Below are 22192 nucleotides of genomic sequence, written 5' to 3'. Positions count from 1 at the left end.
ATAACATGAAGGATATGGTAGATTTACAAACCAAAAGATACTGAATTTATTTTGGCCCTAAACCAATAAGTGCTTTGTAAATTAACAGCAGGCTTCTGTCTACATGTGTGGCATTATTTGTTTGTTTAGATTAAGTACATTTTATGAAGAGGATATAAAAGTCATAAAAATCACCAGGTGTAAAGATTGTAGCCTACAAGGTTAAATGGCTAGTAATGCTAATAAAAATGAGTCAACTTATATCATAGGCAAATAAAACAGCTTTTTTATTTTATTTTATTATTTATTTATTTTGTACTGTACGCAGAAATTGGTAAACAGCGTGGCAAATCTTAACATGATGTCTGATTCCTGCCTAGCTCCAAAGCAGTCATTCCTAGCTACAGGAAAGCTCATCGCTACTAGCATGACGTACACTTCCGGGGCGTCATTTTTCTGAACTTTCTCGTTCTTCTTTTTCTTTTGTATTCTGAGAAGAATAACATAATACTCACACCTTAAATCAAATGCAAATGAACAAAAACACATTGCTGTGTAAACGCCATATTCGTTAAAAAAAACAAAACAAAACAAAAAAAAAAACAACCTCTAATATAAAAATATTTCCCGGAAAACTCGTGACATTGTACGTGTTTTGTTTGGATAGACGAACTTCCACATGTAACATGATTAGACTGATGGATTGGACTGTGGACGCCCTGCTCACATTCCTGAGCGTCTGTTTCAGGTGTCGGCGGGTTGGGACTCGTTATTTTATTCATGTTCACACTCGCGGGAGGAGAAACCAAAATCCTCCTTTCCATGCTTGTCAATGTGTTTCCTCTCACTCGCGGGAGGAGAAACCAAAATCCTCCTTTCCATGCTTGTCAATGTGTTTCCTCTCACTCGCGGGAGGAGAAACCAAAATCCTCCTTTCCATGCTTGTCAATGTGTTTCCTCTCAGCTGCAAAATCATGACAAGTATTCTTTAGTTTTGTCTTTTTCATTTAAACGCACATTCTATTGAGATTAATTGAAAAAATGTACAAAATAAGAATAGGTATATCTCTTGTGCAAAGTCTACAGAAACCATTTCCTTGCGCTGCGTTTTCTCTATCCCACTAGACAGCAAATGGGAGGGACTAAAGTGTGCATCACCGACAGGGAATAGTGAGGAACTCCCCTCTGAAACATTTGTTGGAATACGATCAAATTTGACGCTACATGAACATTTTATTTGACGTCCTGCATATGGGATAGTGGTGTGTTCAGATCCGTGGCTGTAACTGAACTCAGTCAGGGTAAGTGTATTTTTAGGCCTAAATTGGCATATTTCCCTTGCTGTCTTATATCAGAGACGTGGAAACGCAGATTTCACAAAAGTAAGGTTTCAAATATCCAGATACTGAGACTGACTAGTGCAAATACAGAAGTGATTTTTTAATGTGTGACATTTTGGTGTGTAGTTGTGTTGACGGAAGATGTGGCAAAGTCGTATGGAATGAGGAACTGGGTGGAGACGCAAAACTTGTGTTTTGCCTTTACAGCGAAACTTTGTCAAAATGTTTCTCCTAACTTCCAAGCAATGTCCCCGCTTAGTTTATATCCCCTCATACTTATTCATGTGTGAATTTAAAAAGCGTCAGATAGATTTGGCGACATCATAGTCTATCAAAACTTCCACCTTTTTTTTCACCCCTTCTAAGACTAATTGCAAGGGCGTCTCTTATTGCTTTGTGTATGTGTCTTGCAATGTTTTAAAGCCCCGCCCCCCACCCCCATGCAAAAAGAAGAAGGAAAAAAAAAAGGTTAAGGTCGTCAAAAGGAATACAGAAGGAATCTATTTTAGACTACACATGTCCGGAAAACCGATAAGCAAGCTGCCAATTGACACAGCATTTCTGTTTTCGTAATGTAGGATAAGAGAAACATTCATAACCCATGGTTTGAGCCAGCATGGTGATGGTAAAATATAGAAAAAGAAAATCTTAAATTGTCTAACAAAACTTTTCTATGAAAAGTAAACATTGATAGCCTAATCTGTACTGACAATATAGTCTCTTTCACTGGGAAATTACCATATAGTAAACTGGCATGGCTTTCTAGCTTGCTTTTAAACTAAGTTTGAAATTGAAATATACTTTTATAATTCTTAAAGGGGAATTTATATAGTTGAAATATAAATAAGTAATAGGTCATTTGTCAGTATTGTGGAAGTAACAACCATAACTTACTTTGTTGCCGTGAAGCTGGAGATACTTATGACTGAACACCCTTTTTTTTAGTGAAAAAGTGTGTGTTTTTCCGTATATTAAGCAACAGGTTAATCATTGTTATTTTGTGGTGCCAGTGTGGCTTTTGCCACCAATGTCAGTAACCCAGTGTTAGCTTCAGTAAGAGATAAAATACTGTATAAAATTCAAAAGGTGTGTAAAACAAACAATGCATCCTCAATCACGTGCAAATGTGTGGTCTGATTGTTTGGCCTGAATTATCCTTTAGATTATTTGTTAGACTGTCATAATTGGTTAAAGAGGACCCTGAGTGTAAAAGTATAACCCAAATTTAGCCTTAGAAAGTGGTGTTGGCAAAGTGTCACTTGAGGGAGCAAAAAACAAAATAAAAACCTTTAAAGTCAACAGGAGTGTTCTCTGCTGTGGAAGGTATGCAGACAAAATCAATCTTCCATTGTTTGTATGGAATGACAAGTGTCAGTTTTGATGTACTTTGAGGCAAGAACAAACAAACTTTTCTTCTGACGATACAAGATGAATGGCTATGGCCTGCACTGGTAGTCATTAGACTAAAAGGTTAGAGTGGGAGTGTTTAGTTTCAATTTAAGTGGTTGAATGGTTGAAAAAGAGAGGTTTGCTATTGAAAAGGGTAGGAGAGCACAAAAAGGTAAAGACATAGTTCATATTGAGTTTTAATGTTCTTACCATTTTTCATTGGGCAGTTGAAGAATAATACAAAGCAGGGACTTTGGTGTATGTGTTAAATAAATTTTACAAATGCAAAACTTCAGAATAATATTTTGTATTCCTAATAAAGGAAGTAAAAACCAAAAGACAAACAAATATACACTTCAGGGATATAGAATAAAGATATGGGAGTACATGTTTTGTCTTTGTAATGTTGGCACTGATCAAATTAGATACATTTTAAATCAAACAACATCTGTTATGAACTGACAGGAAACTGATGAGGTAGTAATAATGTACTAGGTAAGCTTTTATAATACCAAATTGCCCCCCCCCCCTTCCCCATTTCTTTCAGAACGTCCTTCTTTGTGTTGAAAACATTCTTCAGAGATTTTGGTCCACACTGATGTGGACCACAGTTGCTACACATTTGTTGCCTGCACATCTGTTTTGCAAATCTTCTGTACCACCACATCCACAAAGTCAGGATGGATAAATTCTGTCATGTTGTGAATGTCAACTCTGACCCTAACATCTAAACGTCGGAGCTGAAATTGAGACTCATCAGACTGGACAAAATTTTCTTAATTTTCCATATTCCAGTTTTGGTGACGATATGTGAGTTGTAGCTTTGGTTGTGTGGTTGTAAATGAAAGGAGGGGCACTCGGTGTGTTAAAATGCTATTGATACTTTTGGAAGATTTTTTTAAAAATTATAAATATTTTTACTGTTTGATATGTAGATGTCCGTTTTGATTTCAAGCTTTTCTAAGGATATCTTAATGTTAAACTGTTACTGTGCCATAGTGTCGTATTGAAGCAATCTCAATAATAAAACTGGAGATTACACTTTATTACAGAACTGAATTACAGTTCAGAACTGTATTACTTGGAAACAAGGCAACAGGAAACAAGGAAACAAGGCAACAGGAAAGGATTCAACATTTGGCCTACACTGTGATCTGCTGTGGTTGACCTGCTGCACTTGAGACAGCAGGTTTATTTTTTTGGATGGATGGAAGGAAAAGAAGAAGATCAGGACAAGACATAGTTTTCTTTGGGATCATTTTATATTTAGTTATGCAGGTGTCGGATGGAAAAATGAATGTAAGTTAGGCTTTGGAAGGTGGTTATTAATATAACTAATATTTGCATGTATATTATTTGGTATAGAACTGGTGAGTACGCTCATGTAGAATTACTTCAGCTAATTTAGAATGGTTCAACCTGTTATGATGTGATGTTTTCCTTTTTCCAGGTTCCTGTTTTATTTTGTAGTTTTTCCCTGTTTCCTGTGTAGCCTTTGTTCCTGTTAGCTTACCTGGTCTCGTTAGTTCCTTCTCTACTTGTTTAGTTCTGTCAGTATTTCTAGCCCTCAGTTCAGTTGTGTTTTGCAGGTTCATTGCATTGACTAGTTCCCTGTGTCCTGTGTTCCTATGGTTAAATAAAATCTGCTTGACTCTGCACCCCTGGTCTGGCTACTCTGCGTTTGGGTCCACACCTCTCAGCACTCCCCATGACACAACCAGTTTGCATACGCTATGAAATCACTATGTGATTTTCCTTCTATGGCCCATATACTGAATGTGAGCTAAACAGATTTTATTGTAGGCTAAACTTGTTTTAAGGCATTTATTTTCCTTAGGCAGATTGATAGTTAATGACCGTGAGAGACATTTTTAACCGAGATAAGCCTGTATCACAGGTTAAGCTGCTATTTCTTCTGCCATTACCGCCCATCTGCTTTGCATTCAGAAATTGCACTCTGCGTATCTTGGTGGAAAACAGTTGCAACTTGATTTATTGTCACCCTTCTATTATCGCCAACCAGTCTACTCCTTCTCCTCTGAGCTCTGGAATTAACAAGGCATTTCTGTCCAGACACCTAATGTTCACTGGATATTCACAGAAGATTATCATTATATGAAATATTCACTTTAAGGTGTCTTGACCATGTCTGCATTAAGCTGTGATTGCCTGATTAGCTATTTTTGTTAACAATCATTAAAATAGGTTGTCACACTTGCTTTTGCCTTCCTTTGATCATTAGATCCGTTTGTCTTTGCTTTTTTCTCTTATACATCTTAGATATTAGATAGGATGTAGATGTGGTTATGATCTTATATGATTCATCTTTATTTCCATCCTATCATCCTCTGTTATACCTTTGCAGACACACACACACACACACACACACACCCTCCTTTCCTGTTGCCTTGTTTCCCAGGAAACACACTCAGCCATTCAAAGACCTCTACCCACACACCATACAAAAGGCTTCATACACACCCTGCTTTCTCCCTGGTAGCTGTCTCATATGTCATGATATTGACAATGTGATCAGCAGGTAAATACCACAATACACCCGCAGTCTATTAAATTCCCCTGTTTTTGACATTCTGACAGTGATTCCTAATACTACCTCACACAGTCTATTCTTGGTTGCTGTGAAACTGAGTTGTGGTTTGCTGTGTGATCAGGATACATCACCCTCCACTGAGATTGGGTTCACGTTGCGACCCAGTTTGTCAGATTATTCAACTGAATTTTTAGCTTCTTGAATCAAATTACTCCTATGTTTTAGATATTGTGCAGCTGCAGTGACTGCTACACTAAACCTGCGTCTCCGGCATTCTTGTTTTCTTTGCTGTTGTTGGTATGAAAAATATAATGGTTCTTCTATTGTTGTTTTTGCTGTGAGCAACAAATAAAAGTTATGCTGCTAAAACATGACTTCAAGTTAATTAATACCACATATGGTGACATAAAATCTCGTTTGGGCTCATGTGGTAGAGCCACTTGTCTTGTGACCTGATGATCTGCGGTTCAAGTTCTGCTCCCCTATGTTGCTGCAGCCCAGAAGGGGAATTTTATTCTCTGAGAGCTAGTCCCAAGCCCGGATCAATGCAGAGGGTTCTATCAGGAAGTCTGTCCGGCTTAAAACATGCCAATTTGCTGTGGCGACCCGTTCAGACGGAAATAACAACTGTAGCTTAAAATCTCATTAGCTATAGTTTGCTTAAAAAAAACAAAAAAACAAACAAAAAAAAAACAGGTCATACTAGTCATGTGGTAAATGTTTTGAATGTCTTTCCTGGTGAGCAAACTTTGATCTGTTTTCTTTTGTATGTACCAGGTTAGCCGGCACGTGCAACCAAATTGTGATGGCAAGTTCAGAGGATGTGGTTGAGCCTATGGCTGTGAGTTCAGAAGCTCAAAACCTCGGAAGAAGGCGCTTCTCTCGTGACCATGACCATTTGAGTTCAGATGAGTTGGATGGTCTCATTTCATGTAATGGTGGGAATGAAAAGAAAAGAAAAAAAAAAAAAACTTCAAGAGCTCCTCACCGAGACACTTATAGCCAGATCTGAATAGTTGAATTAAAATGTTCAAAATTTTTGTCTTGCAGATGGCCGCCCTTTCATCATTGTTTATCATCTCCCTGAAATTAAACATGAAAATTACTTGATGCCCAACACTCCAATTACGTGCAAAGTGGACAACACAGAGAAACACACCACTGGCTCAAAGGTACATTCATTGATACATTTTCAAAAGTAATAATTTTTACTTCCTGATTGGGATCAATTTAGCCCATCTCTTGATGGACTAGAGAGTAGTGGGCTGCAATGTTTCAGTGCCTGAAGAGTGTTTGGAGGGGTTTAGGGCCTTGCTCAAGGGCCCACAATGGGCTTTGTTCTCCAGGCCCAAGTCTACCACTTTACCCACTAGGACACCAATCCCATACATTTATTTTATTTTATTTTATTTTATTTTATTTTATTTTATTTTATTTTATTTTATTTTATTTTATTTTATTTTATTTTATTCTTTGATTTTGACAAAAATCACCTGGTAAAACCAATATTTGAGCTAAATAATAGAATAGAATTGTGTTGTAAGGTGTGTCCATAACTACGGAAACAAAACAAGCCGAAAGTTATTCATAATTAATGACTTCTGTAAAAGTATGTAAAATAGCAATTGGTGGAAGTTTGGTAAACATAAGTCATTAAACGTGTTGAAATTCACTAAATGATTTGAAGTCATCTGACTTTCTTTACTTTTTCATATTTTCCACGCTAATGGACATAATGGGAATGCTATCCCTCCAGGTCCATGTAGTAACCCTGTATACCGTGCAGCTCACACACGGCCACTTCCACTGGAGAGTGAAGAGGAAGTACAAACACTTTCAGGACCTGCACCAAGACCTATCCAAGCACAAGATTAAGCATCAGTTGAAACAACTTGGAAGGTCGGTGTACCAATCTGTTGATCACAATCATGCAAATCTTCCTCTCACACTGAGAGACGTGCATTAGAAATCTGAATGATAGACTGCTTAGAGTTTTTAATGTCAAATCTCTCCAGCACTGATTATTTTGCATATTCAAATTTTTTTTCTAAAAAGGCACCAACTGAATAACATGACAGAGGAAATACCCAGCCTGCAAGGGACGGAACGGACAAGAAGAACCTCCAGCAAGATGGTATTAAGACTGTTGAATTCTGTCATACTTTTTCTTTTTCTTTGAAACAAACAAAATTGTTTTGCTGTGTCACCACTGAAGGGAACTGAGTCTTTATTCATTCAAGATTTTTTTTGTTGCATACTCCTAATATAAATATGACAAAACAAAGAAAATCTATTAAAGTCATATGGTATCTCATGCAGTATTTCTCTTATGCCAACATTTGGCCCACAATTACATTTAAAAAGTATTATGTATTTTATAACTGTATTGATAAAACAGACTCCTAACACAGGTCCTCCATGTGACCAATTCTACCATTGCTTCCAGTCAAACCTTTAAACAATATTATTTAATATTCGTATCTGTTAATTGATACACTGCTTTCCTGATGCAGAAATACCTTGAGGAGTACCTGAATAGTCTGCTAGAGAATGCATTCTGCAGGAATGACCACGCCATGGTAAGTGCTTACAATGATGTAACTTTTTTATTCATGTACATTATGGGGCTGTTATACATTCTGTGGTCAAACAGCATGAATAGATAGTCTCTTTGCCTGTTTTTCCTCAGTTGGAATTCCTCTCTGTCAGCTCCCTCTCCTTTGTAACAGATCTGGGACCCAAGGGCTTGTAAGGAAAATACTTAGGCCAGATGGGTGTGTGTACCACAGGAGATAACTAAATTGATGAGACAGGCTCATTGAGTTTTTTTGTGTGGAATTGTCTTAGGGAGGGGCCTATTATCAAGCGGTCAGGCGGTCACCGGATTCAAGGTCTGAACTGCATAGGCCATCACCAGTTCTGTTATCGATGGTCTCACCGCTGGCTGGTGGTGAAAGATTCGTTCCTGATGTACATGAGCCGACGCGATGCCAAAATCAACTTTGTGTTGTTGTTTGACCCAGAGTTTAAAATCAAAGTGGGCCACGCTCACACTGACACTAAACACGGACTCTGCATTGAGAATTTTACCCGGTATGTCTGCTATGTGTTTGATTATGTACTTGAAGCTAATTATATGGTATAAGCATCACTTGTTTGTAAAGCAGTCTTGGTCTCTTTTGTTATTTGTCAGGAGCTTGATCATTAAGTGCAGAAGCTACAGACAAACTCACTGGTGGAGTCATGAAATCAACCAGCTGGCCGAAAGCTGTGACTTTCTCAAAGTGCAACGCTTCAAAGGATTTGCTCCACCACGTGAGAAGACTCTCACTAAATGGTCAGTCATGTGGTCAGCGCCTTGTTTGTAAAAATAGCAATAAACCCTCAATGTTAGCCCCAAACTAAAATGTTGACCATTGCGGTTTATTGATTGTTCTTTTAAGGTACGTGAATGGAAGTGACTACTTCGCAGACCTCGCAGATGCTCTTGAACAAGCCAAAGAGGAAATTTTCATCACTGATTGGTGGTGAGAATCTGATAGTTTCTTGGTATTCTGTCTGCTCGCTTTTACATTAGAATTGCTCAAGTGTCCAGTGTAATGTAAACGTAATTGTTTTCTGTTTTTCCTGCCAGGCTCAGTCCTGAAGTGTTCCTAAAGAGACCAGCAACTGATAACCACTGGCGACTAGATGAGATACTTAAACGAAAAGCAGTAAGGCTTCCCGTAGGATTTTTCTTTATAGGGATTAGAATGATATGTTGTATATAGAAGTAATCGTACCTGTATCCCTTCATTTCTTTTAACCCTTTTTTCTGCAGGAACAAGGAGTCAAAGTGTGTGTCCTGCTGTACAAAGAGGTAGAGGTGGCACTTGGCATCAACAGCGACTACAGCAAGAGGACTCTCATGAATATGCACCCAAACATTAAGGTCTGTCATCTCTCACCTTAATTTGCAGATACTGGCAGTGAGACACAAGTGTCAACATAGGCTTCATCTCTTTTTTTTCACTTTAGTGACAATTTTGCTCTTGTGATCCACCAGGTGATGCGACATCCTGACCACTTGTCATCTGTGGTCTTCTTTTGGGCCCATCATGAAAAGATGGTGGCGATTGACCAAAGTGTGGCCTTTGTAGGAGGGATTGACTTGGCATTTGGGAGGTGGGATGACAGGCAGTACCGCCTGACTGACCTGGGTTTGACGGAAACGTCAAACAGTGCAGCTGATGAGCATCCGAAGGAAGATATAAAAGTAAGGATTTAATTTGTTCTGCCTCTTAATTTGCACATAAATTTACTGTAGCTCAGGGATCAATGTGCACTAGTAAGTCATAATCTCATGGATGACTCTGTAAACCAGGATGATGGTGTGGCTGAAAGTCCAAAACCAGAGAACCAAACAGAAACAGAACAAGGGCCAGATAATCTGACTGGAAATACTAAACTGTGGCTTGGCAAGGACTACAGCAACTTTATCGCAAAAGACTGGGTCCAGCTGGACAGGCCATTTGAAGGTACATACCTAAACCTCAGTCAGTATGACATGCAAACACACAGGAGGATGACAGGATTGCTTCTTCTTGTTTCAGATAACATCGACCGCACTAAAGTTCCTCGCATGCCATGGCGTGATCTGTCTGCAACTGTTCATGGCAATGCTGCTAGGGATGTAGCCCGCCACTTCATCCAGCGCTGGAACTTCACCAAGGTCAGTTAAGAAAGACAGCTGGGTTTTATCAGACCTTTTGAATTAATAATTAAACGCCCGCTTAAAACTTTTCTCAAATAGTTTTGTTAGCAATAGTTATTAATCATGCATTGCCAACAGGAATATCTGTGATTTGGATCCATTATTTTGTCTTGTCCTTTTTAGATCTTTAAAAACAAGTACAAGGATGAGTTCTACCCATATCTTCTGCCCAAGACTCACGCTACTGCTGACCTCCTGCCATTCACTGTGCCTGGGTCCAGGAAAGCTAAAGTCCAAGTAAGTAATCATGCACACAAACTTCAGCAGAAATCAATACCTTTGCAACTTCTGTGCAAAAGTTGTGTTGGATATGATTAGTAAACACTTGTGTACTGTTTGCCTTAATGTCCTTGAATGTAAGGAGTTGGTCTGCAGACTGCAGGAGCTGGGTATTATGCAAAGTGGACGTAACTTGATGCAGGTCAAGTCACAGGGAGTGACACAAGACGCCAAATCTTGATACTGTTGGCAATATACCATATTTTTCAGAGTGGGTAAAAGACCATCCACTGAACATCAGCAGTAATTTATACTTGAACTGAAATGTTTTTGAAAACAAAAAAACTAAATTCTCAGCTGTAGAGATAATGTTGATCAATGTGATTTAACGTTTCATTTACAAGTTGGGTTGGGGAATTGGGAATTTGTTAGAATAGTTTTGTAACTATTCTAACAAATTTGGGAATTTGTTAGAATAGTTTTGTAACTATTCTAACAAATTTGGGAATTTGTTAGAATAGTTTTGTAACAACCCCAATTCATTAGAATTCATAGAGTTGTAAAAATCTCCTTAATCTGAGTCAATTTAGGTTATGAAAAAGCCTTTAGGAATATTGATTGCAGGTGCATAGTCTATAATTTAAACTTTTTTTCCTTCTGCTTTTACATTCATGAGGAAGGACACGGTGGTTACATTGTCTTACTTTTTTGTGTTTTTGTAACTAGCTCAGCAGTATAGGCTGTGACTTGGAAGAATAAGAAATGCAAATCTTAGTCCAGCTTGAACAGCAGTTTTCTTCCTGCCTCTTCTCACTAAACTTTTCTTTTTGTTTATTTAATTGACAAAGGGATAAAAATAGAAATAAAAATCCAGGTCACTCAGGATTAATCTTAGTCTAGAAATAATTACACTCTTTAATCTTATTGCATCATGCACATTAAGCATAGTGTTTCATGCTTTTGTTTTGTTTTGCAAGATGTCTGTTTTATTTCCAATAAGCATCCCCTCGTAGTCGTGCTTATTTTTCCACAAGACGTTTCTTTATATAGTCATATTACTTTCCAGGACAGGTAACACTTCACACATGTTGTCTTAAACAAAAACATGATTAGTTCTGTGTTCTTTCAGATTGTTAAAATATGGATCATTAAATGTACAGCAAAAGGTTGGTGTGAAGGACGTGTTGGTATGTTGCAGTTCAGAAAGATTACCTGGTCACAGATGGTTTGAGGATATTCCTGCTCCCGTATGGTGTTTGCTTCTTGATATATCATGCTTGTCTGTCATGATCTTTGATTTTCGGTTTGGATTTTTTTTTTTTTTTTACTCTTGTCATGTTCTGGTATCCTGCTTTATTTTGTAGTATACCTCCCCCTGTGTGTTCTGCTTTTCCATAGTCCTGTACGACAGGTGTCAGAGCTTGGTCTGCATTGGCGGCAATAAGTCAGATTCGTTTCCAGTGAGGGTTGAACTCCGCCAAGGCTGCCCTTTATCACTGGATCTGTTCATAACTTATATGGACAGAATTTCTAGATGCAGCCGAGGTGCTGAGGGGATCCGGCTTGGTGGCCCCAGGATTGGATCTCTGCTTTTTGCAGATGACGTGGTCCTGTTGGCTTCATTTGGTCGTGATCTCCAGCTCTCGCTTGAGCGATTCGCTGCCGAGTGTGAAGCGGCCGGGATGAGAATCAGCACCTCCAAATCTGAGACCATGGTCCTCAGCCGGAGTGGGGGGGGGGGGATTGCCCTCTCCGGGTTGGGAGTCAGGTCCTGCCTCAAGTGGAGGAGTTTAAATATCTCAGGGTCTTGTTCACGAGTAAGGGAAGGATAGAGCGTGAGATCGAGAGGCAGATCTGCAGTAATGTGGACTCTGCACCGATCTATCACGGTGAAGGAGGAGCTGAGCCAAAAGGCAAAGCTCTTGACTTACCAGTCGATCTACGTTCCTACCCTCACCTATGGTCATGAGATGTGGGTTGTGACTGAAAGAACGAGATCTTGCATACGGGCGGCTGAAATGAGTTTCCTCCGCAGGGTGGCTGGGCTCTCCCTTAGAGACAGGGTGAGAAGCTCGGTCATCCAGTAGAGCCTCTGCTCCTCCATATCGAGAGGAGCCAGTTGAGGTGGCTTGGGCATCTGGTCAGGATGCCTCCTGGACGCCTCCCCGGTGAGGTGGTCCAGGCATGTCCCTGCAGGAGGAGACCCCGGGGAAGACTCAGGACATGCTGGAGGGATTATATCTCTCGGCGGCCTGAGAACACCTTGGGATCCCCCCACAGAGTTGGCAAATGTAACTGGGGAGAGAGAAGTCTGGGCTTCCTTGCTTAGGCTGCTGCCCCGGATAAGCGGCAGAGAATGGATGGATAAACATTATTTCTGCATCTCATCTGCCTCCTGCCTCATTTGGTCTGCACTTGGGTCCTCACCACTGCAAAACCCTGACACTTTCCATGTATTTAATGTGGATGGCATCTCTGCTGCCAAACAGTGGCCAGTTACAAAACAGGTACACTACAGCTAAAAGAGGTGGTCCCAGATGCTAGCAGCAAAATCTACTGTAAATAATTAAGTCTTCCACAGCAGATCATTCCTGGACACCACATAAAATTACTAACACCTTAGTTGACCATGTTGTAGAGGTGGTCCCAGATGCTAGCAGTAGATTCTACTGTCAACTATAACACCTTTATAGTTGACCATATTGTAAAGACTATGGACCAGCGCCCAGATAGGAAGAATATGCTGGTACTCTTGTTTGTGCAAAACAAGGAAGGGAAAAAAAGCAAGAGTAAGGAGATTCTTCAAAATAATTCTTTTATTTATAAAACACAGAAACACAGTGATATTTCCTAAATAAATAAATAAATAAAAAACCGTTGAAACAAAGACTGCAGTTCAAGTCCCTCCTGATTTTTGCTCTGAAATTAGCGATCAGGTCAGATATCCTCACCATCAGATAAAAGGAAATCAGATGGATCTCTTTATAACAAAGAGCCGCTGTTCTGGCTTTTGAAACACAGCTACTCAGTGTTCAGAGCTTTTGCCACGGCAGGTGGTGAAACAAAAGTAAAGCCTGTAGAATGAAACTACTTCCAACATATTTGTCCTCTTTAGCAAAGCCATAGATAACAAATCTACTGCCAAGAACAGAGAGTAAGTAGAAGGGAAGTGTTGTATTTACAACAGCCTGTATAACACATGGGGGCAGACTATGAGTTGACACAACTGTCCAAACCACTTATAACTTAATGTTAAAGTGTGCTACATGTAGTCACAACAAGAGGAAAAAATACAATGAGTGAAAAATAAATGACCAACACAGTACTGATGTGTTCAGTGTAATGTTAAATAATACTTTCATTCAGCATATAATGCTTCAGTTTTAAAGTTTTCAGACAGCTAGTGTTGAACTTAGGTGTTGAGTATCAACAGGTTTTGTTCTTGCTCTGTGTATTGTCTTTTTTCTGTGATGGGTGGTGTCGTGTAACTTAAAACCTTGGTCCCCATTTATATTGTAGTTTACCTATCAGATATCAGCGCTGCCTTATTCAAGTTTGCCCCAGTTTGATATTCACTGCTGTTGAACTACAAGTATACTTCATTTTACATGTCAGTTCCCCAAACTAAGGTCATTAGAACTGGGATTAAGTTCTTAAGTAAAAAAATCTTATTTGGTATATGTTAATACATTCTTGAAGAAAAAAAACATGTCCCATCCAAACATTTTAGTGCCTATTTCCTGGGGAATTGCACAAACAACAGATGACATCATAATCAATACTAAAAAAATGTCTATGTGTTATCTCCTCAGGTGTTGCGCTCTGCTGATCGTTGGTCAGCTGGAACCTGTGAAAATTCCATCCTCAACGCTTACATACATACCATTGAGAACAGTGAGCACTACATCTACATTGAGGTAAACGAGTAACATTTGCTGTTTGCCTAAAGACAGTCATTGAAAAATATCTAGAAGTCACAGTGACCCTGAATATTTAGAGCTGTATCACACAAGATTAGTAGAAAAATGTCAACATTTGAAAGAGTGGTTTAAATTGTTGGCTATTTATAGCATGCTCATGATGCTTTTTTTCAATGCCTTCTATGCAATACAATTATTTTACATCCATGGAAGACTTTGTGGCCTATTTGTGATGATTTATGAGACTGAAAACTCGTCTCCTTGCCAGCTTTTCACCTCAGTTGGCTCTTACCTCATACTGAGCCACCATCTGCCTTCTTTCTGTCCTTAGAACCAGTTCTTCATCAGCTGTGCTGACAATATAACCATCCACAATGGGATTGGTGATGCAATTGTGAATCGGATCCTGCGTGCTCACAGGTGTGATTTGATAGCATGAGCCAAATTTTGATGACACTTTCTTCTTTCTTTTTTTTTTTTTTTGCACATTCCTAAACCTTTAAGTCATGAAGCAGCATTTTCAAAGTCAAGTGTCTATAAAATTACAGTTAACTTTTACACAACTTATGTCAAACTCAACAATTTAAACATTATGAATTGACTTGCATGTGTAGACAATGTACATGTTGGCTGTGTGTATTGCTGCAGAGAGCAGAAGAAGTACAGAGTGTTTGTGGTTATCCCTCTGCTTCCTGGATTTGAGGGCGATATTAGCACAGGAGGTGGAATTGCCATCCAGGCTATTTTGCACTTCACTTACAGGTGAGAGCCTTTTCCTGCCATTATTATTATTCTTGTCTAAGCCTGTGGACAGAAATAGCATTGTAACTCATGACAACCAGAAAAAATGCATCTCTTACATCCTTTTGTTTGGTATTGACACAAGGAAATGTAATGGTTAGATGTTACTACAAATATTCTGAATGGAAAAATAGAAATGGAGATATCATGTTACTGTTGTACGTTGTGGAAGTTAGAAGCCAGTTTTCTGTCAACAGTGTCTTTTTTTGCATAATTTGGTGATTATGTTACTTCATTTATTTGTGCTATTGTTTTAAAAGCATAACCTGTTCTTATTCTTATGTATGATTTATTTTTATATTACTGCTAAACATAATTTTAAGCACTTAGTTTAATTTTTTTTTTTTTTTATCTATAAGGACAATGTGCCGTGGAAAGCACTCCATTTTATCAAAACTTGAGGAAGGTGAGTTTTCTGTCACTTATCTGGTTCGTTGTTATTCATTAATCCATGTGACAAAAAAAAAACAACCATTTGTTTCCACTCTGATCTAAGTCTTTCCGTCTCCCTCTATTGCTTCCTTAAATTGAAGCCACTAGTACTAAGTATCTGTGCATTTGTTACACATTTTTGAAATTCTTCTTTTCTTTTTTTTAGGAATTCTTATATTACCATACAAGTTTATTAGTTTAAATGAGTTCACAGTGTTATTATATTATGAGGTATTAATTTTGTGACTGTGATCTGTCTTGTAGTAAAGGAGCAGTGGACTGAATACATCACTTTCTGTGGGCTCAGAACACATTCCCAGCTTTCCAAGTCACTTGTCACAGAACTCATCTATGTTCACAGCAAGACCCTCATCGCTGATGACCGCTGCTATATCATTGGTGAGTGCCCACATACAACAAAAAGAGTTTATCCATGATTTATTTCAAGTCAGCTTATCTTTATTTTTATTTCACAAAGTGTCAAAATTTGTTAATGGCAGTACTGCATTGGCTGTATCCATCTTTTATATTCAAAGTATGGTTTATAAGTTTCTCTGCTAAATACACACTAAATCAGAGGTTATGATGGTAAAACCCAGAGATGCAGCGCTGTCCAATGAGGTTGTTGTCTGGAAATTTGCATGTGTTTACTTCTGTTCGGACCTAAACCTCAGTAAAAGGGTCATCAATTATATTTTATTTGTCTGGTTTTCTGCATTGTTCTGCAACTTGCCACATCATCATAATAAGTATAAAGATTAAAGGTCAGAATTTGCTACTTTTGAATTTAGTATAATTTGACTCTTTTTTTAACAGATAATTTATGATTAAAGGTTTAAGATTCTAATTACACAGAGCTAAAATGGAGAAGCTAAATATCAACACTTTTTCTAAATGTAACCAATATCCTGATCCAATTTATTCCCTCATGCAGGAATTTACTGAAAAGACAGAATCATCTGTCTGATAGGACACATTTTTTTAAGCCTGTAGTCTCAACATCTTCTAGGATCCGCCAACATCAATGATCGCAGCATGCTGGGCAGCCGAGATAGTGAGCTTGCTGTGTTTGTGGAAGATGAAGAGAGGGTCCAATCCATTATGGGAGGAGAGGAATATGAGGCAGGACCAGTCACACTTGCTCTACGCAAGGAGTGTTTCAGGTCAAGGACAAACATGTTTCTCCTGAAATTTTGGATTATTAAGTGTGTAATTATTTAATCAAAACACATTGCAGTTTTTAAAGGATGTATATAATCTCCCTGTTTATTAGGAGAAGTGTTCTGACTAACTACTGAGTTTTGGTTTTACAAACAATAATGTTTTTTTCCCTGATCTATACAGTTTAATTGTCTCTAGGGTATATTGTGATAGAAACTATCTGTGATTGGAACTGGCTTGTGTTTGCTGAAACAGTATGTAATTTCTCTGTTGTAATAGGGTCCTTGTTGGAGCAGCTTCAGACCCCAGCATCAATATCGATGATCCAATCAGTGATAAATTTTTCTTCTCGGTTTGGAATGAAACAGCTAAACAGAATGCCACCATTTATAACAAGGTATAACATGGAATTGTTACATATTTTGTTTAATCTTTAGTTGACTTTTTCTTAGCTATTTTTTTCTTTTTTTTTCTCGTGGCACTACAGGTATTCAAGTGCCTGCCATGCAAAACTGTTCACAACACACAGGAGCTGAAAGAGTTTTCCTGCCAGGAACGCCTATGCGACACTGACCCTGAGCAGGCAGCAAAGGAGCTGGAGGCCATCAGAGGGTTGCTGGTTCACTTTCCTCTAAAGTTCCTTTGTGAGGAAAACCTGCTGCCCCCACGAAACACTAAAGAAGGCATGGCTCCGGTAGATCTCTGGACATAACCACATTGCTGCCAATCAGACTTCTATTAGCCTGAGGCCGAATCTATCCTTAATATCCAGCACAGTACCATAAATAGTTTGAACACCAGAACCTAAGTAGTGAGAAAGAAAACTTCCCCTTGAGACTGTTTATTTGTAGTCTTATGTATTTAGTCTGGAGGTAACCACTGAACTGCCAATTTCTGCTGATTTATTATCTGTAGATGAACCTCTGCAACCCAGTTAATTCATGTCGGCAGTGTTTGCTTCCTAACCTGTGCGGTGCAATTGGAACTGCGGGGCTGGCAGTGGTGTGCAACTCGCTTAAATGAATGTATGACTCAGGAGAGGATTTCAAGGTTGCATTGGAGATCGAGCATCTTACATGAAATGGAAACATAGTGTACATTTATTGGTACATTTTTGTTATTTGTTTTTTTTTCTGGGGAGGGCTGTGTCTCGGTCTTTCTCTCACACTCTCACTCTCTCCCTCTGAGGCTTCACCTCTTACTGCAGTGCCAGAAAATCTGTCAGAACATTTGTGGTTGTTATGGTGACGGATATAAAGAGATGACTGGATTGTAGCTGAAATAAAGGACTGGATGGGGAAGAAGAGGGGAGAGTGCTGATGCAAGGGATAACTTACTAAATCAGGGTGGCGCACCAGAAAACAGAAAGTAATATGCTGATAAGAGAATAGACCACTTTTAATGGAAGCAGTCCTTTTCATATTTTTATGTGGGGGAATTGTGAGTGGGAAAGGGGGACAAGATAATTGAAGGGTGCTAGGTTGATCTACTGTTAATTGGTGGAATTCTTTGTCACCGTGACAACCAAGCAAGTTATCATTTCATCATGTTGTCAGCAGTTTTGAACGGAAAGTTCCATTTGACCATTGCAGTGTGCATCTAATCCCATGTCATGTGTAGGTGTTGTGAAGGGTCTTATGTGTGTGCCTTATGTTATTTTAGTTCAGACATGAGATGTTTGCTGAGGCAGAGAGAAGTGACATAATGTGTCTGACACAGTTAATAACCGCTAAAAGTGCCAGTTTGTGGGCATCATCACTTTATATCTTAGTTACTTTTGGCAAAAAAAAGGAAGGTTTTGTTTCGCTTAAAAACAATAGTCTTGTTAGTCAATCTGTAAATGTCTTTGTATTGGAAATATTTGGTGTTGCAAAAGGTTAATCATTCCAATTATGAAATATTTATTTTACTCATTTAAAACATCAGCCAATAACTTTAGCAGAACAGGCAACATGTGACAGAAAAGCAAAGTGACAAAAGCAAGGTAAAAAAGAAATTTCTGTAAATTCAAACATCTGATCAAAACAACATTTCTGTTTTACATATTCAATATTTGGTATTTCACATACAACATGGCTTGGAATGATGTATTAATGTGTAAAACGTTGCTGTAAAGAAGTTCATAATCCAGAAACTGCAAAATTATAGGATGATGTTTTAAATGAAATTGTAGTGACTGTTGTGTAAACCTTTGACACACGTCCACAGGTCAACAACCAGTTTCACTGTAAACTTGTCTGTAAATACGATGGGAGTTGCCCCATATGAACACTGCCTCACTTTACACAAACCCCCTTTAAAAGAGAAAGTAGTATATTATTTGTGTTTAGAAAATGCACATTGATGATTTGAAATATATCCACACTTTCCTTTGAAAGATAATAAAAGCAACCAAAGCGCTGCATAATAGGAACTGGTGCTAGCTTCTTCAAATAGCACAAGATGGACAATACTCTGTTCTTTGTTGTGGATTAGTAGAAACATATTTGTTGTATGGAGAAATGACCCTAACACTGTTTTAGTCACAAAGTGAATTTTACCTTATATAGATATTATCATGAATACATTTTGATTAATGTACCACTAACTAAACTTTGTGCATTTAATCTTTAACAGTCACTATGTGAAAACCAGCTGTATGCACATCTGTAGAGGTTACTTTTCACATATGGCCCACTAACACTCAGGAGTAAAGAGCTCTTAAATATTTTTTCTTACTTGCACAAGTACTGTTATGATAAACAAAATATTGTATGTTTGTATATTTTTCTTGTTTCCTCAATAAACTTCTTTATCTTTTAACAGAACTTGATATCTGCTCTTACTTTCATTTAAAATGAAGCATTTTTTGCTGCTAATACCAAAAGAACAACCTAAGCATATTTTTTTTTCTTTTCTCAGATTACACAGCACATTTGTACAGTATCAATATACAGCCATACAACCCTATTCTTTGTAATGAAAGAAAGGGTGGGGTTTTAACTTGTACTGGGAAAAGTGTGAGGTTTTGCAATGATTTTGTAAATCTCAAGCCAATACTTTCATTAATAATAAAACAGAGAGCATATCAATTGCTTAAAAGGGACATTTCACTAGTTCCTGAATAATATTAGCTTTTTAATTTGGCTGTAGTATGACTTGAAGTAGCTGGGATGTGAGCAACAAAAGGATGGAAGAAAGAACCATTCCATGAAAATAGTTAGAAGAACGTGTTGCGTTTAATCAGGATCTTTGGTGACAACTTTGTAAATTGATCAAGTATAAAAGAGCACCTTGAAAATTTAGTCTCTGAGAAGTAAAGATGATCAGATAATCAACTATGTGTAAAACTAATTTAACAAATTGTGGGGCAATCTCAGAAAAGCATTCCTAAACATAAAACTACAGAGATGCTGTATATTTAATCAGGTATAGTACATTAGATATTCAAAACATTCGGATGATCTGAAAACATCTCTGTAGGAGTTAATGTTGGATATCTGTGAGGTTCACAACTTCACGTAGCACTGCTTTAAAAAACAAGCATTATTCTGTCATAGAAGTCACTGAATGGGCAGTTCCAGAAATCATTTTTGTGAACAGTTTGCTTTGCAATTCACAAATGAAAAAACTGACAAAAACCTTCAAGCTCTATTATGTAAAGTAGAAGCAATGTGTAAACAAGATCCCGATATTGTACCTTTTTCTCCAGGTTAGAGGTAGTTTGAAATGGACTGTATTAATTTTGTGTGATATAATGTGTAATTGTAGCTGTTTGGGAGTCCTGCGTCTTCTCTGTTGGTTTTTGTGTTTCATTATGAACCCAGTTTTTTTTTCCTTGCCAAGACCAGGAAAGGTCTCTGAGGACAGAGCCTCTTTCTTCTTAAATTTCTCATTTTATACCTAAAAATAGGGTTTTTATTTTCAATGAATATGCAAGAAGTCAACACTTACCCTGAAGATCCAACAACGGGTTTCCTCTGTTCTAAGATTTTTATAGACTTTTGGCAAAAGAATAAGGGATGCTGTAAAAGTATAAACATTCCCAATGTTTTTGACATGATTCACAGCAATCAAAATCAAGATGAGCTAATTTTTTTTCAGAAAAGAGTAAATTCTCTCTTTTTGAACTTTTTTTTTATGTTCCATCCATTAATCCATTTTCTTTTCTTAACTGCTTAGTCTGATTCAGGGTGCAGGAAGCTGGAGCCTATCACAGCAATCACTGGGCAAGAGGCATTTTCTGTGTTCTCTATTATAAATAAAGTATTGGTTTTAGATTTGAAAATCATTGCATTCTGCTTTTGCAATTTAGTGTCAGAACCTTTTTTTTTTTTTTTAAAGTGGGGCTGTACTGCAAATCCTAATCAAGTGTCTCTTTTATCATTAAAATTGTATGATATAAAACATTAAACTAAGTTCTATCTAAATGCTGAAATGCTCGGTTTATGGCCAATGCATTGTACACCATATTCCGAACATTTTATTCTGATCTTGGTAAACAGCTTTGGAAATTAATCATACATTATTTAGAAGTATGGTTATCTGCTGAAAGCAAAATAGGCATGGCTTAATGAATAAATAACTACAGCGATGATCAACTATAAGGGTGGCAGAGGAAATCCAAGATGAGGTTAAATTACTGACAAGAGTCAGGATGGGGGCTACATTGTTTTGATCATCCTGCAGTATTTTGTAATGAAACTTAATGGTCTATGCTCAGTGATCAGGAAGGTCAGAGCAGGACAGGTATGCAGAAAATGATCTGTTGTGCAGCCAGGAGTAGACAGACAGAGACACAGTTGCGTAGGTTGAGGTCCACTGTAATTTCTCAGGTAATTTGTCCCTGATGCAGCACCGTACCTCTTCAAGCGCAGAAAACACTTGAATCGTGTTGCGTGCAGCCAATCGCCAGTACAACCCCATAAGAATAAATCAAGGCTGAAGTGGGAGGGAGGACCTGGAAAGCAAAACATGGCGAAATAACAACTTTCGGTGTTGCCTGCAGGTAGAAACTGCACCGTATAGTGCATCTTTGGATTATTTCTGTAAATTAAGGGAATGCGGACGACAGCGACGCTTAACTTTGAAGAGTGGAGTGCTCCAGTTTACCAATATTACGGTGGCTGGCAAAAACATAGGAGCTGCCTGTCTGTGTTTTCCCCGGAAGGTTGGCAGTACTAGGCGCGACTGTCAACACATAAAATGCACGAAGAGGGAAAGTTTATTCTGGAAAAGACAGTTTAGCCTGCTAGCTTAGCTACATCAGCTAGCTCGTTAAGGTTAGATTAATCGGACACACCTGAGTCGGTATCCGGATTGCCTCGCGCTCTGACTGAAATTGGGGGGTATTAAAGTCGTGGTAACAAGTTTGACAACTGCACGCAGCGAACTGTGTTTTATAAGAAATATATATTTTAAATCGCTCACTCTTATTCTACGGCAATTTTCCAAGAGCATATCCATGTGAAGCTAATGATGACAGCCTGACGATCGGTTCTGGTGCGGTGCGGACGGACCCGGACGCCATCACATCAGACATTGCGTTCTTCTTAAAAACAAGCACTGCGCTGAATAGGCGTAAATGTTGTTATACTTTATTGGCATAAGAAGGAATATTCCGGTGATAGACTTAAGAGGTAGTTTTTCCTTTTTTCCCCTCGACATG

The 22192-nt window shown here is 38.3% G+C and overlaps 1 protein-coding gene across 1 annotated transcript; it reads left to right on the top strand.

The window, feature by feature from the left end:
• Nucleotides 1-1175: 1175 nt before the first annotated feature.
• pld2 (phospholipase D2) lies at nucleotides 1176-19192 on the top strand. The gene is made up of 24 exons (XM_079248050.1): nucleotides 1176-1280; nucleotides 6037-6197; nucleotides 6310-6431; nucleotides 7016-7158; nucleotides 7315-7393; nucleotides 7773-7838; nucleotides 7949-8007; nucleotides 8107-8352; nucleotides 8453-8596; nucleotides 8703-8786; nucleotides 8894-8972; nucleotides 9080-9190; nucleotides 9305-9514; nucleotides 9623-9776; nucleotides 9852-9970; nucleotides 10136-10249; nucleotides 14044-14148; nucleotides 14483-14571; nucleotides 14800-14913; nucleotides 15312-15358; nucleotides 15649-15783; nucleotides 16394-16547; nucleotides 16825-16942; nucleotides 17033-19192. The coding sequence occupies exons 2-24, from the start codon at nucleotides 6065-6067 to the stop codon at nucleotides 17255-17257; spliced, it is 2850 nt and encodes a 949-aa protein (XP_079104176.1). The 5' UTR covers nucleotides 1176-1280; nucleotides 6037-6064; the 3' UTR covers nucleotides 17258-19192.
• The last annotated feature ends 3000 nt before the right edge of the window (nucleotides 19193-22192 follow it).

The sequence above is a fragment of the Telmatherina bonti genome (genome assembly GCF_933228915.1).
Source record: "Telmatherina bonti genome assembly, chromosome: 10".
NCBI lineage: Eukaryota > Metazoa > Chordata > Actinopteri > Atheriniformes > Telmatherinidae > Telmatherina > Telmatherina bonti.
This window is presented reverse-complemented; position numbering and strand designations above follow the sequence as displayed.

Bases quoted from the DNA above. Each gene is read 5' to 3' on its own strand.
- pld2 (XM_079248050.1), top strand. From the start codon at position 6,065: ATGGCAAGTTCAGAGGATGTGGTTGAGCCTATGGCTGTGAGTTCAGAA. The intron at 9,191-9,304 runs GTCTGTCATCTC...GTGATCCACCAG, and splicing joins ATATGCACCCAAACATTAAG to GTGATGCGACATCCTGACCA. The intron at 9,515-9,622 runs GTAAGGATTTAA...TCTGTAAACCAG, and splicing joins ATCCGAAGGAAGATATAAAA to GATGATGGTGTGGCTGAAAG.